Source organism: Panthera uncia, chromosome B4 (genome assembly GCF_023721935.1).
Source record: "Panthera uncia isolate 11264 chromosome B4, Puncia_PCG_1.0, whole genome shotgun sequence".
NCBI lineage: Eukaryota > Metazoa > Chordata > Mammalia > Carnivora > Felidae > Panthera > Panthera uncia.
Genome location: NC_064809.1, coordinates 117,993,240 through 118,007,197, shown reverse-complemented (window position 1 = coordinate 118,007,197; position 13,958 = coordinate 117,993,240). Strand labels below are relative to the sequence as shown.

The 13,958-nt window shown below is 39.3% G+C and overlaps 2 protein-coding genes across 2 annotated transcripts in view; one reads left to right on the top strand and one right to left on the bottom strand.

The window, feature by feature from the left end:
• SCYL2 (SCY1 like pseudokinase 2) overlaps positions 1 to 8,919 on the bottom strand; it is a 71,658-nt gene extending 62,739 nt beyond the window's left edge. The window contains exon 1 of the mRNA XM_049626150.1: positions 8,743 to 8,919. The gene's annotated coding sequence lies outside the window, so the exon portion shown is untranslated. The remainder of the gene's footprint in view (positions 1 to 8,742) is intronic.
• Positions 8,451 to 12,647, top strand: DEPDC4 (DEP domain containing 4). Its single transcript, XM_049626713.1, is given in 4 exon segments — positions 8,451 to 8,722; positions 8,764 to 9,224; positions 11,052 to 11,173; positions 11,767 to 12,647. Coding segments are annotated over 4 exon segments (894 nt in total). The 3' UTR covers positions 11,806 to 12,647.
• The last annotated feature ends 1,311 nt before the right edge of the window (positions 12,648 to 13,958 follow it).

Below are 13,958 nucleotides of genomic sequence, written 5' to 3'. Positions count from 1 at the left end.
TTACAATTAAGAAATAAGATGGCTGTCATAGGGATATATAAGAACAAGTTAATTTCAATCAACAGGCAAAAACTCCAAGGTTTTGATAAAAGTAAAACATAATCACAATATGCAAGTCTAGAAATTAGATCCTTTTTAACAACTGAAACTCTTTTTTTTAATGTTAATTTGAGAGAGCACATGAGAGGGGGAGAGGAGCAGAGAGGGAGAGGGATAGAATCCAAAGCAGGTTCCGTGTGGACAGCACAGAGCCTGATGCAGGGCTCAGTCCCATAAACCATGAGATCATGACCTGAGCTGAAATCAAAGAGTCCAACACCCAACCAACTGAGCCATCCAGGTGCCCTGTAACTATCTAAACTCTTGACAAACATTTCAGACACCATCAACTTAAAAACATGCAAAGGAGTATATTGTTTTTCAAAATTATTTAGAGAACACACAAGCAAAAATATTTGGAAGGCCACTGGACTAAGGCAGCACTAGTTTATATCTAATTTTCTCTGTTAATTTAAATTGTATTGATGTAAATATGACCTACTTTCTTCCATGACAGATTTGAAGTATCTATAAACAGAAATAGAGACTCACTTTCCCTTTTTAATTTAATGCATTTCTATAAGCAGTTAGAAAATGTTGCTGTTGGCATTATGAAAATATTTATTGCATGCCAAGTTGTTCTCTATGAACATCTGCTGCTGATTTTGATGGGGGAGGTGAAGGGACATAAAAACCCTATTTAAAACCTACATACCCATTCCTCTAACTCTGCCTAAGTCGCTACGTATTATATGCCATATGCTGGTTATACACTGGAAATGCAGATGTAAATAGAAACACTTCTCTCTTTAGGGACTCAGTCTTGTAGCTAACTCAAACCTGCAAAGGTTTATAGCAATTAACAAGACGTACGTGCCATGCTCCAGGAGAGGAGCAAGACCATGATGTGATTTGAGAACTACAAATAGCTCAGTATGAAAACAAAGGATATTTTCAGAGGTAATATTCAAACTTGAAATGCCCATCCATCATCCAAACAGAGCCAACACTAGTGTGTGTACACATGATGAGAACAGACATGGAAATTCACCTGGTAAATTATTTAATATTTATTGAGTGCCCACTGTGTACGTGATACCATATAAGAAAGTGGGGGAGAAAAGAAGGAGAAATAAGCCATGAAAGATCTTACCATCAAAGGGCCAAGAGACAGAGAAGTAAACCATCCATAGCATTAGCCTACAGTGATAAAATGCTACAGAATACACATACAAAGTCTTACATAGCAAAATAAATAAATAAATAAATAAATAAATAAATAAATAAATAAAACAAAACAAAACAAAACAAAACACAAACAGGAACAGAGGGAAGGAAGTTTTCCCAAAACAGTAAAGCAAAGCTAGAGATGTCTCTAACGGTGAATAGGAATGAACTAGGTAGAGAATGGGAGAAGTATAGGAGTAAAGACAAAGAGTAAAAACAAAGCAGTTCAGATAAAGCTGGAGGAAACAGGGAAGTATGGCAGAAGAGACTTATAAAAGCCAGATCACCAAGAGCAATTAGTAATAAGCAATCAAGCTATAAGCCACAGAAGGGTTTCAAGCATGAGTAAGATCAATCACTCTATCAAGCAAAGTGAAAGATATACTAGGAGTGGAAGGAGGGAATATGGCAAGACTAAAGGGAACATCAGTGTGATGAACTACATACATAGTGAGGGATGATATAATTTACAATGTATACAAAGCAAGAAAACAAAGGAAAGGACAAGGACACTTAGAAATAAGGACAAGGAAGATAGGGAAGAGATGGCGGGAAGAGGGGATGTTTCAAAGGTGTTAGTTATATGGATGCTTATTTTATAACTACATATTAAACTTTGCTATGCACTTTTACATACATCAAATTTTAAACAAAATTTAAAAGAGGGAGAGGTTGGGGTGCTGGGTGGCTCAGCTGGTTGAGCGTCCAACTTTTGATTTCAGCTCAGGTCATGATCCCAGGGTCGTGGGATCAAGCCCCATATCGCTCTGCACTGAACATAGAGCCTGCTTGGGATTCTCTCTCCCTCTGCCCCTCTCCCCTACTTGCTCTCTCTCTTTCTCTCTCTCTCTCTCTCTCTCTCAAAAAAAAAAAAAAAAACAGAGGGAGAGGTTGCTGAAGTAAGATAATAGCAGTAAGGAAGGAAAAGAAAGGAAAAAAAAAACAAGTACGAGTTAGAACTAAGCGAACTTCGTGACCAATTAGATAAAAGAAAGGGACAAAACTAGGAATCCCAATCAGGTCTCCCATTTCAGAGTCTAGGTGGAGAGTGAAGCCATTCACCAAGGTTTATAAGACTTACAAGAGATAACTCTGTTTTTGAGAGGAAGAATTCAATTTTTGACATTTTGAAGTTGAGTTGCCTGAATGACATTCACATGGAGATAGATCTAGTAGGTTTTTAGATATATAGGCCAAAAACTTAGAAAAAAAGTCTTGACTGAAGACTAAACTTTGGGCACCATGAGCTTATAAAGCAGTACAGTAGTTAAGGCTGTGAGCTTGAAAAAAGTTGCCAAGGAGAGCTTTTAAAAGAAACCTTGGGAATGCAAGCTTGGTGCAACCACTCTGGAAAACAGTACGGAGGTTCCTCAAAAAACTAAAAATAGAACTACCCTACAATCCAGCAATTGTACTACTAGGCATTTATCCAAGGGATACAGGGGTACTGTTTCAAAGGGACACATGCACCCCCATGTTTATGGCAGCACTGTCAACAATAGCCAAAGTATGGAAAGAGCCCAAATGTCCCATCGATGGATGAATGGATAAAGAAGATGTGGTATACACCCGAAAAACAAATAACCCAGTGAAGAAATGGGCAGAAAACATGAATAGACACTTCTCTAAAGAAGACATCCGGATGGCCAACAGGCACATGAAAAGATGTTCAACGTCGCTCCTTATCAGGGAAATACAAATCAAAACCACACTCAGATATCACCTCACGCCAGTCAGAGTGGCCAAAATGAAGAAATCAGGAGACTATAGATGCTGGAGAGGATGTGGAGAAACAGGAACCCTCTTGCACTGTTGGTGGGAATGCAAATTGGTGCAGCCGCTCTGGAAAGCAGTGTGGCGGTTCCTCAGAAAATTAAAAATAGACCTACCCTATGACCCAGCAATAGCACTGCTAGGAATTTATCCAAGGGATACAGGAGTACTGATGCATAGGGGCACCTGTACCCCAATGTTTATAGCGGCACTCTCAACAATAGCCAAATTATGGAAAGAGCCTAAATGTCCATCAACTGATGAATGGATAAAGAAATTGTGGTTTATATACACAATGGAATACTACGTGGCAATGAGAAAAAATGAAATATGGCCTTTTGTAGCAACATGGATGGAACTGGAGAGTGTGATGCTAAGTGAAATAAGCCATACAGAGAAAGACAGATACCATATGGTTTCACTCTTATGTGGATCCTGAGAAACATAACAGAAACCCATGGGGGAGGGGAAGGAAAAAAAAAAAAAAGAGGTTAGAGTGGGAGAGAGCCAAAGCATAAGAGACTGTTAAAAACTGAGAACAAACTGAGGGTTGATGGGGGGTGGGAGGGAGGGCAGGGTGGGAGGGAGGGCAGGGTGGGTGATGGGTATTGAGGAGGGCACCTTTTGGGATGAGCACTGGGTGTTGTATGGAAACCAATTTGACAGTAAATTTCATATTTAAAAAAAATAAAATAAAAAAAAATAAATAAACATTAAAAAAAAAAAAAAAAAAGAAGATGTGGTATATATATACAATGGAGTATTACTTGGCAATCAAAAAGAATGAAATCTTGCCATTTGCAACTACGTGGATGGAACTGGAGGGTATTATGCTAAGTGAAATTAGTCAGTCAGAGAAAGACAAAAATCATATGACTTCACTCATATGAGGACTTTAAGAGACAAAACAGATGAACATAAGGGGAGGGAAACAAAAAGAATATAAAAACAGGGAGGGGGACAAAACAGAAGAGACTCATAAACTGAGGGTTTATGGAGGGGTTGTTGGAGGGGGGATGGGCTAAATGGGTAAGGGGCAGTAAGGAATCTACTCCTGAAATCATTGTTGCATTATATGCTAACTAATTTGGATGTAAATTTAAAAAAGAAAAAAAAAGAAAGAAAGAAAGAAACCTGAACCCGGGGCAGCTGGGTAGCTCAGTAGGTTAAGCGTCCAACTCTTGATTTCGGCTCAGGTCATAATCTCATGGTTCATGGGTTCAAGCCCCACATCTGGTTCTGCACTGACAGTGTGGAGTCTGCTTAGGATTCTCTCTCTGCCCCACCCCTGTTCACACACTCTCTTTCTTTCTCTCAAAATAAATAAATAAACTTTTAAAAAAAGACCTGAACTTAAATGGGATTTTGAATTATTAGCAATATTCCTCTGACATATAAGTAAACTAGAGTCCAAATATCCTTTCTTAAAATGTTAGCTTTTCAAATTTTCACTTGATTGTTGAATAAAGAAAAAAAGCCCGTATTTTTCGAAAGATAGTTACAAATGACAGAAATATCCATTCATATAAGCCATTTCCCCTTGTATACCATTTAGTAGAATACACGTGAAATTCAATCATCTTTCCCTCCTGAATCCAGGCAAAATAATATTTGGGACAACTTAATTATGATTCCAAGATTATATCTCTCTGTATCTGGCTCAGTCATCACTTGGTTTTTGGTAGAACCAGAAGGTAAATCTGCTGTAATACCAGATTTTACGAGCAGCTGGCAGAAAGTGGGTTGACTGTTACAGCACCTGATGGCAGGTAGCTGAAAGGAATTGGCAATTCTTACAGTTCTGCCTACTTACAAACTCTAGATACAGCAGGAATAGAGTAGGTAAAATTAGATTTAAACTTAAAAAAATTCCTACATTTTCAAGTAACACAACTGCCAAGAATCCCTTACTTCCCCAAGAATAAAATATCAAAAAGTAGAATTAGCTCACATTTATGTTGTAAATACTGTAATGCAAATTTAAAAGTTACTATAATTACATCTGATAATGAAATAAAGTTTAGTACTTGTTAGTCTCACGGCACCTAGCAGAAACGAGACTTTCAATAAGCATAAAATAATACACACTGACCACTAGGTGAACAGTACAAATAAATACCAATGAACTCAAAATAGTTTGCTTTATTCGTTAAAGAAGCACAAGGGTCTGAGATTTCTCTCCATATAAATGCCTGAATATAAAAGAATACCACTTATACAGTGATTTATACAGTTAGGTATTCGTAAAATGAAATTTTGTAATTCAAAATAAGAATTACATTAACATGACACAAATGCTTTTGGTAAAATGATTCATAAAATTTGAGAAAAAATGTCATACCTACACTCCCATATGCAATGTGTATCTGTTTACATCTAAAGTAAGATGGTAATGAGATATATTCTTGAAATACATTTTTTTCTTGTGAGAACACTCAGAGATCACTACAAGCTTTAAAAAGATATAATTTTCAAAAAAAATGATGGACACTATCCTTTAGTCTTTCCATCATGGTTAATCCTATTCAGAAAACAAAGATCACACAAGCAGAGTACAATCATTCTCTTTACAACTACAGAAAGTATCTAATTATTATCAGTTGAGCTAGAACAGATTACTTACAGGAGACAAGCTGATTTAGGAAAAACATAAAACACTAAAGAGACTTAGGAATGAACAATGATGCACACATCTGTTGAACAAATTATTGGTTACCTACCAGGTAGAAAGCACCATACTAGGTACAGTAAGAGAAACAAGAAGTAAAACATTCCATCACTATTTACAAACTTAAGACCACTGTACAATAAGCCTTAGAAAACAACATAAGAAATTACAATGCAATATATGCTTAAACATCAAGTCAGCAATTTAAACAGTAAGATCTGAGGAGAGATTACATCCAACTCTTGTGAAGGCACTTCAATGAACCCCATGTACTTAGTGTAGTTTTTACTACAGGAAGTCAAGCAGATTCTTGAAATTACCATAATTTCAAAAAAGTAGCAGCACTGGGGTGGCAGCATCTCACTATTCAGCCCCTTCAGCTGGAGAACGGGGAAAAGGAATAATCAGGTAGGAAATTAGACTAAATGACCACTAAGGTCACTTTCTTACATCTACAGTTCTTTCCTGATTTAAGAATATACAAAATCTGAAATACAATGGAGTAAAATGTGTGAAAACTGAAACTCATAAAGCACTGAACTGTTGTCTAAGGCAACAGTTTTCAAACTCTGATGAACATCTAAATTCATCTAATAACATCCAAAGGACTGAATAATTTGTTAATTACATAGATGCCTATCTACCATCTCAAACCTTTGGAATCAGAACCTATAAATGTGCAGTCAGGGCAGCATTTGTATTTTGAGCAGCTCCTCAGGTGTTCTGATGCACAGTGTGAGAATTAAATGTGATATGACTAAGTACACAATCTTCAGTGGCAAGGAAACCTGGGTTCAAATGCCTGTTCTAATACTTACTAGCACTATAACCACCAACTACCTCTCTAACACTATTTCTAATCCATAAAAAGGGGGAAATGCCACCCACATATCATGTGGTTGTTCAGAGGATTAAAGATGATGACACATAAAATGTTTAACACAATTCCTGGCACATTTAGTAAGCACTGAATTCATTTATTCATTCATTCATTCACTCATTCAACAAACATTTATTAAGCACTTACACAGTATCAGATGAGAAACATCTCATTAATTTATTAAGTATTAATAAATATGGCAACTCTGCAATGGTGTCATGTGAACATATAATTATGAGACTCTACCTTAACCAGGAAAGTCTTCCCTGAACTGGATGAAAAGGAAAAGAAGCGCACTTCCAAGCAGAGGAAGCATCATAACCAAAAGCCATGTACCTGAAGCAGAACAGAAAGAACAAGGTGACTAGGGGAGAAAGGAATGCCAGAAAGCACTGTGGAGATGAGGTTCAAAAGGCAACTGGGAGGCCAAACAGGTTGTTAAGGATGTTAGTTTCTCTTAAAAAACAATGGAAACCACTGAAGGGTTTTAAACATGAAGACAATGTGATTAGATCTGCATTCTGAAACAGTCACTCAGTCTGGTGTGGAAAACTACAGAGCAGGCCACAGAAAATACAAGTAGACCATAATGAGGAAGCTGGTTATACCTCAGATGAGAGATGATGATGGCTGGAATGAGAGTACTAGTAGTGACGATGAAGAGTGGACATATTCAAGAAGCCAAATTAACAGGACATCAAGAGAGAGTGATATGAGTCATGAGAGACAGGAAGATGTCATACTCTACTCCTACAAAAAAGGGATGGATGATGAAGCTAGTCACTGAGTTAAACACAGTAAGATGACCTATTTTGGGGGGGCGGGGGGTAAATAATGAATTTCAAACATGTGAGTTGGGTAGTTATTCCTAATGATAACTGATTTGTTCAGAAGTATTCTATGATACATGTCTGTTTCTGTTGCATGTTTACGGATCTTAGAAGACTAGGTTTCAGCATGTGTGTAAAGTGGATCTGAAAAGAATGAAGGTCCTTACCTTCCATTAGGTTCCTTTCCTTGACAACAATCCTCCAAAAGTTTCTTTTATGACTAGTTTAAAAATGACAAACCATATTTAAACTTTAAAATTAAAATTTTTATATTAAAGAATAAGACACAATGCAAAAAAAAAAAAAAACAAAAAAAAAAAAAAAGCCTGCAAAGAAGGAAGCTTCAAGTACCTGACTTTCAAGCCATTACCAGAATACAACTGGCTTTTAAAGTGACAGGCAGGTCTGGAGCATTTTCGTTAGACTATGTTAATTTTCCGGAATGGAGAGGGATGCAAACGCTACTTTAAAAAATTATTATTCACAGAATCCAAATTGTAAAAAAAAAGAAAAAAAAGTCAACATACAAATAATTCCTGAATTTGATCTACAAAAAACTAGTTTGCACTTACAATTTTAAGTCACTATTGACACGGCACTTTTAAGTGGCTCGAGTGCAGTGTCTCATGAAGACTGTCATAGGGCTGACCTGACAGTACTGGTATGTATTCAGTCGTATCCCAAGAAGTTTTTGCAAGCTTTACGGATCTAAACCTTCCTCCACCCTTTCTCTCCCGCTTAGAAAAAGAAGAGTGAGGGAGCCACCGAGGGGAGTGTTAGTCTTCGCAAAACACCTGCCCCACCCACCTCACCCACAATAACCTTCCGTTCCAGAACTAGAGCTACTGTCTGAAAAGGACGCCGGGCCGTAGGGCGCTGTTTGGTAACCCAGGTAATGAGGTGCAGACCTCAGAACTGACTGGAGCGGTCTCACCCAGTCGCGGAGTAGTATCCAATTTCCCAAAAGGGAACCAAGATCTCCACCACGGAAACCCGAGCTCCAAGGCCTGAAAGAGGGTTCTCCCTCCCACAGATGGCTCCGGCCCCGGTCTCCCGTCGCCTCAAGGCCTCTTCGGGGAACTCGGGCCTCTCGGATCCCCTCCCCGGAGCTCGCCAGTCCCCCAGCTCGGCTACACACGGGCGTCCACCGTCCCGGCCCGCAGCCTGCAGGCCCGTCACCAGGCAACAGTCACCAGCTCCAAGGGCCTTGGGAGGCCTACCCCGGGTGCGGGTCCTTCCCCGTACCCTCCTTGCTGGCCTTGAGAGCCCAGATGGGAGTGTGGCAGGTGAAGGAGATCGCCCTGTGCCCGTGGGCGGTCACTCACCTCTTCCCTCTTTCCCCGGAGGGGCGGTGCTGGGGCTCGTTTCCCCCGCCCCCCCAAACGCTTCCTGGCTGCCCCTGCTCAGCCTCAGAGCCTTGCCGCGGCCGCCGGCTTACTCCATAGCCTTCTCCACCCGCGCGGCCTCAAAGGCTGGAGCCGGAGGAGGGAAGGGGGAGGGGAGGGGAGGGACTGGGGAGGAAGAGTACGGGAGGGGGAAGAAGACCGAAAGACCGGCCGGCCAGGGCATGACGTCACTTCCGTCAGGCTTGGAGGGGCGGGGCCTACGCTCCCTGGGCCCCGCCCACCGAGTGCCAGGTGGGGGCGGTGTTACGAGCTAGGGGAGGAACCCGAGCGCTAGCTGACGGCGGTCCTTTTGACTCCGCGATTCCGTAGCCTTGGCAGCCGGAGTAGGCTTCCGGGGCCAGGACCGAGCGAGCAGAGTTTCGTTAGCCCTAAAGGTGGCTTCTGCCGGAAAAGGAGGACAGGTAGCCCTATAGATCCTAACCAAATATGTTCTGAAGGGAAGTGCAGCTGAGAGGAGCGGGTGGTTTGGACTTGCCTCCTGAGGGCCAGCCCTTTCCTGACCCCGCCCCTTTCTCAGCCCACCTGCTGTCTGGTCCGCTGTAAAGAATCGCTCGCTATTCGGCTTTTTCCGGAGCTGCTCTGCCCAAGGTGTCCACGAAAGCAGTGCTTCACAAACATGAATATGCACACGAATCATCTGGGGACTTTGTTAAAATGTAGTTTGGATTCAGGGATTGGGTCTGATACTCCGCATATCTAGTAAGTTCCCAGATGACGCCAATGCTGCTGCTGGTCAGCAGGCTGCACTCAGAACAACAAAGGATTAAAGTACGAGGTGGCAAGCAGGAGAATTATTTCCTTAACCTAGACTACTTATTTAATGAAAGTTAGAGAAGCAGATGGCCACACCCTTGTCTGCACCGATCATAGACTCCTAGCCTTTTCCACCCCACTCCACCCTACCCCCGTCCCTACTCGCCCATCACTCCCTGGTCCCCTCTTCCTCTAATTCCTCCCTTTCCACTATTCACCCTCTATCCCCTACTCCTGTCTCCGCATTGTCCACAGGGTCTTGGGCTAATATTTAAAGGATAGACAGCTTCTGTTACTAAAGGCATTTGAAGGTGATGGGCCTTTTATTTCTGTCATTTTGTCATAAACATCAGACTATTATGCAAAATTGGGCATCCTGTTTCCAAAGGAGGAGAGAGCTTAAATTCTTGGATTCTAACAACAAAAGACCTAGAAACAACAATCTAGATGTTTCAACTTATTCCATTATCATTCTTAAAATTGTTTAATTAAAAATTTACTGGGGTAGGGGCGCTGGGGTGGCTCAGTCGGTTAAGCGTCTGACTTCAGCTCAGGTCATGATCTGGTGGTTCAAGCCCTGCTTCCGGTTTTGTGCTGACAGCTCAGAGCCCTGAGCCTTCTTCCATTTCTGTGTCTCCCACTCTCTCTGCCCCTCCCCTGCTCGTACTCTGTCTCTCTCATAAATAAATAAAACATTAAAAATTTTAAAACGAAAGAAAGTTATTTTAAAAATTTTACTGGGGTAGAGAGGAATGAGGAGTGACTGCTAAGGTCTGAGGGGTTTTTTTGAAGTTATGAAGTGATCTGGATTTAGATAATAGTGATGTTGCACAACTGTGTGAGTGTACTGAAAAACCACTGAATTGTGCATTTTAAAAGGGTGGATTTTGGGGTGCCTGGCTGGCTCAGTTGGTAGAGTACATGACTCTTGATCAGGGGGTCATGAGTACACCGATGTTGGGCATTAGCGCCTACTAAAAGATAATAATAATTAAAAAATAAAAGAAATAAAGGTGAATTTTGTGGTATGTGAGTTTATCTCAATGAAAAGTTTTACTGTCTCCAATTAATTGAAAAAAGTATGTATATTATTTAAAAGCTCACAAATAAATAGAATAAAAAGTGAACAACCTTTTTCATTATAAACCTACTTCCCAAAGGTTAATAGTTTGAAGGTTAGCCTTCTATACCTTTCTATTTATTTACATATACTTGTATGTAATTCAAGAATTCATTTATATATAACTAAGATGATGGTATACACATTCTCCAAAAAAACTAGCAAGTTTTTTTGGTTTTGTTTTGTTTTTTCTATTTAATGAAATCCTTCCATGCTATAAATCTCATTTTTCCAAACTGGCTGTTAAATATTCCACAGTGAGGCTATGACATAATTTATTTAAATGTTCCCCAGGTGATGGACATTTTTATTGTTTTCAGGTTTCCATTATTTCTCACAAACTTTTTTCTTACAGATCAACTGGCAGATAAATCAATTAGTTTTATTCAGCTGCTTGCCCTAGATCTCTTTCATGAAGGGCTTGCCATTGGTCAAAAAAGGCAAAAAGAAAAAGAAAAGAGCCTCATGAAGCCACAGGTCTGTCATAATTAAGACTCCAATGTGTGTGTGCATTCCTTTTAAATATTTTCTTAAAAAAGTGTTATTCAGGGGCGCCTGGGTGGCTCAGTCAGTTAGGCATCTGACTTCGGCTCGGGTCATGATCTCACAGCTCATGAGTTGGAGTCCCGCATCAGGCTCTGTGCTGACAGCTCAGAGCCTGGAGCCTGCTTTGGATTCTGTGTCTCCCTCTCTTTCTGCCCCTCCCTCACTTGTGCTCTGTCTCTCAAAAATGAATAAATGTAAAAAAAAAAATTAAAAAGTATTCTTCAAGATTAAGTATAGCTAGTCATCATGTAATATTAAGGCTATATAAATTCACATAATAATGCATTTGATATCAGTAAAGCAAGTTCCTAGATTTACTCTGTTTTTATTGGCAGACAAACATGGTGCAGGGTTAGTAAATACATTATGGTTTACATAGGATGGGAGGAGAAGAAACAAGAGAGACACTGGCAACAGATATGCCACACAAAAGCATAAGGTTGTCAAAACTGGGAAACTTACATATTTTTGTGTAATCTAAATTGTAAGAAACCTGTTTATTCATTTTTTTCTTTTCTTTTCAGGATGCTCTAGTCCTTTCAAGCTACTCAGCTATGGGATGATATTATTCACTCCCTTCAGACTCAGGTGGAAATAAAAAAAGAAGCATCATTGACAAACATACAAGGACTGTTTTACTGGCTCTGATGCTGTTGGTGTAGCATCAAGTCATCTTATGCAAAACATGTGCTTAAGTAATAATGACACCTCTCCTCTTAAAGGAGTTTGTCTTTGCCAAGTTCTAACGAATCATCAAGTACTTGAACCAGTAGGAATGAAGCTACTGAAAAATGAAAAGGAACTCTAATTTGAAGATTAAAACAGTAGTCCCAACAAGTTTCTAGGCAATAAATCATCATATATATATATATATATATATATATATTTTTGCAAAAGAAAAAAGCATGCTGGGAATGGGTTAACTGATGAAATAAGAGCAAAGAAATATTTAAGGTTAGTGTTAACCAAAATACTATAATATATTGTATTTAGACTCTGACAGAACAGTCTTCATTGAGCTAAACTTAAATGTTATACTTTCCATTTTATTCAGAAGCCAGTAAAAGAAAAGCTGTGTAGAAATTAATCTATGTCCATGTCTGCTCTAAAACTGCTGTGGAAGACATTACCACATAATTTTTTTCAGAATTTATAGAAGGAAAAACTTTTACCTTCTTTATGAATTGTATGCTTTATAATTTTGAAACATGACTTAGCCAAAGTAAAAAGAGCCAACAGTATGTGGGAACTCAGAACAAAAGTTTTCTATTCAATCATTGCAAAAATGTTAACTTTACATTTAGCATATATTCTTTCTCTTTATTTACAACCCTACTTGGTCCTCTTTTGGTGATATCCTATTATCTAATAAATGTATTACTTGTGTTTTTTATTGTTATCCCCATGAAATCCTTTGTGAAAATAGGGAATGTCTAAATAAGTTTCAATAAGTTAAAACATATATTTGAAATTTTGATCCCTTATACAATATAATAGAAAAGTCCACATATTATTTCTTAACAGACCAGGAGATGAAATGATTTGGAATCCTATAGCACAAGAATTGAGGAACTTGGGGCATCTGGGTGGCTCCATTAGTTGAGCATCCAACTCTTGATTTTGGTTCAGGTCATGATCCCAGGGTTGTGGGATTGAGCCCAGCACCAGGCTCTGAGCTAAGTGTGGAGCCTGCTTATGATTCTCTCACTCTCTCTCTCTCTTTTTCTCTGCACCACCTCCATCCTCTCTCAAATTAAAAAAAAATAAAAATAAATAATTGAGAAATTATCCATACAGTAAGCGGAAATGTGGTTATACCTCCAAATATCACAAACCTGTGACAAACCTGTTCTCTCACTTTCAAAAGAAGGTAATTTCATTTTTCATAATTTTTTTTCAGGAAGAACTGATATTTTAATTATTTTTTTAAGAACAGTTTCAGGGGCGCCTGGGTGGCTCAGTCGGTTGGGCGTCCGACTTCGGCTCAGGTCATGATATCACGGTTCATGGGTTCGAGCCCCGCATCGGGCTCTGTGCCGACAGCTCAGAGCCTGGAGCCTGCTTCAGATTCTGTGTCTCCCTCTCTCTCTGACCCTACCCCATTCATGCTCTGTCTCTCTCTGTCTCAAAAATAAATAAACATTAAAAAAAATTTTTTTAAAAAAGAACAGTTTTAGGTTCACAGAAAAAGTGCACAGAAATTGCACAGAAAGTAGAGTCCCCATATATCCTCTGCCCCCATAAGTATATTTTCCCCACTATCAACGTCCTGTACCAAAGCGATACATTTGTTACAATCTGTGAACATACATTGATACATCATTATCAAGTTTACATTAGTTCATAGTTTACATTAGTACTCACTCTTTGTGTTTTATATTATGTGGGTTTTGACAAATGTATGACATGTATCTACCATCAGAGAATCATACAGAAATAGTTTCACTGACCTAAAAGTCTATGCTTCACCTATTCATCCTTCCCTTCCCCCCAACCCCTGGTAACCACTGATCTCCAAGAATTGACTTTTCAGATATGATAAAAGTACTGTGTTTGGTGTATTGATTTTCTGCTCTTCTGTAAGAGTTTCCTTCTACACAGCGATTATATCAGACAAGACAGGTGAGGCAACATAGATCCAATAACATTTATTTTTTACAATGACCATGAGCAGATTAACTGGAGGTGCTATAGTCTATACTACCAGAAAAAAAGA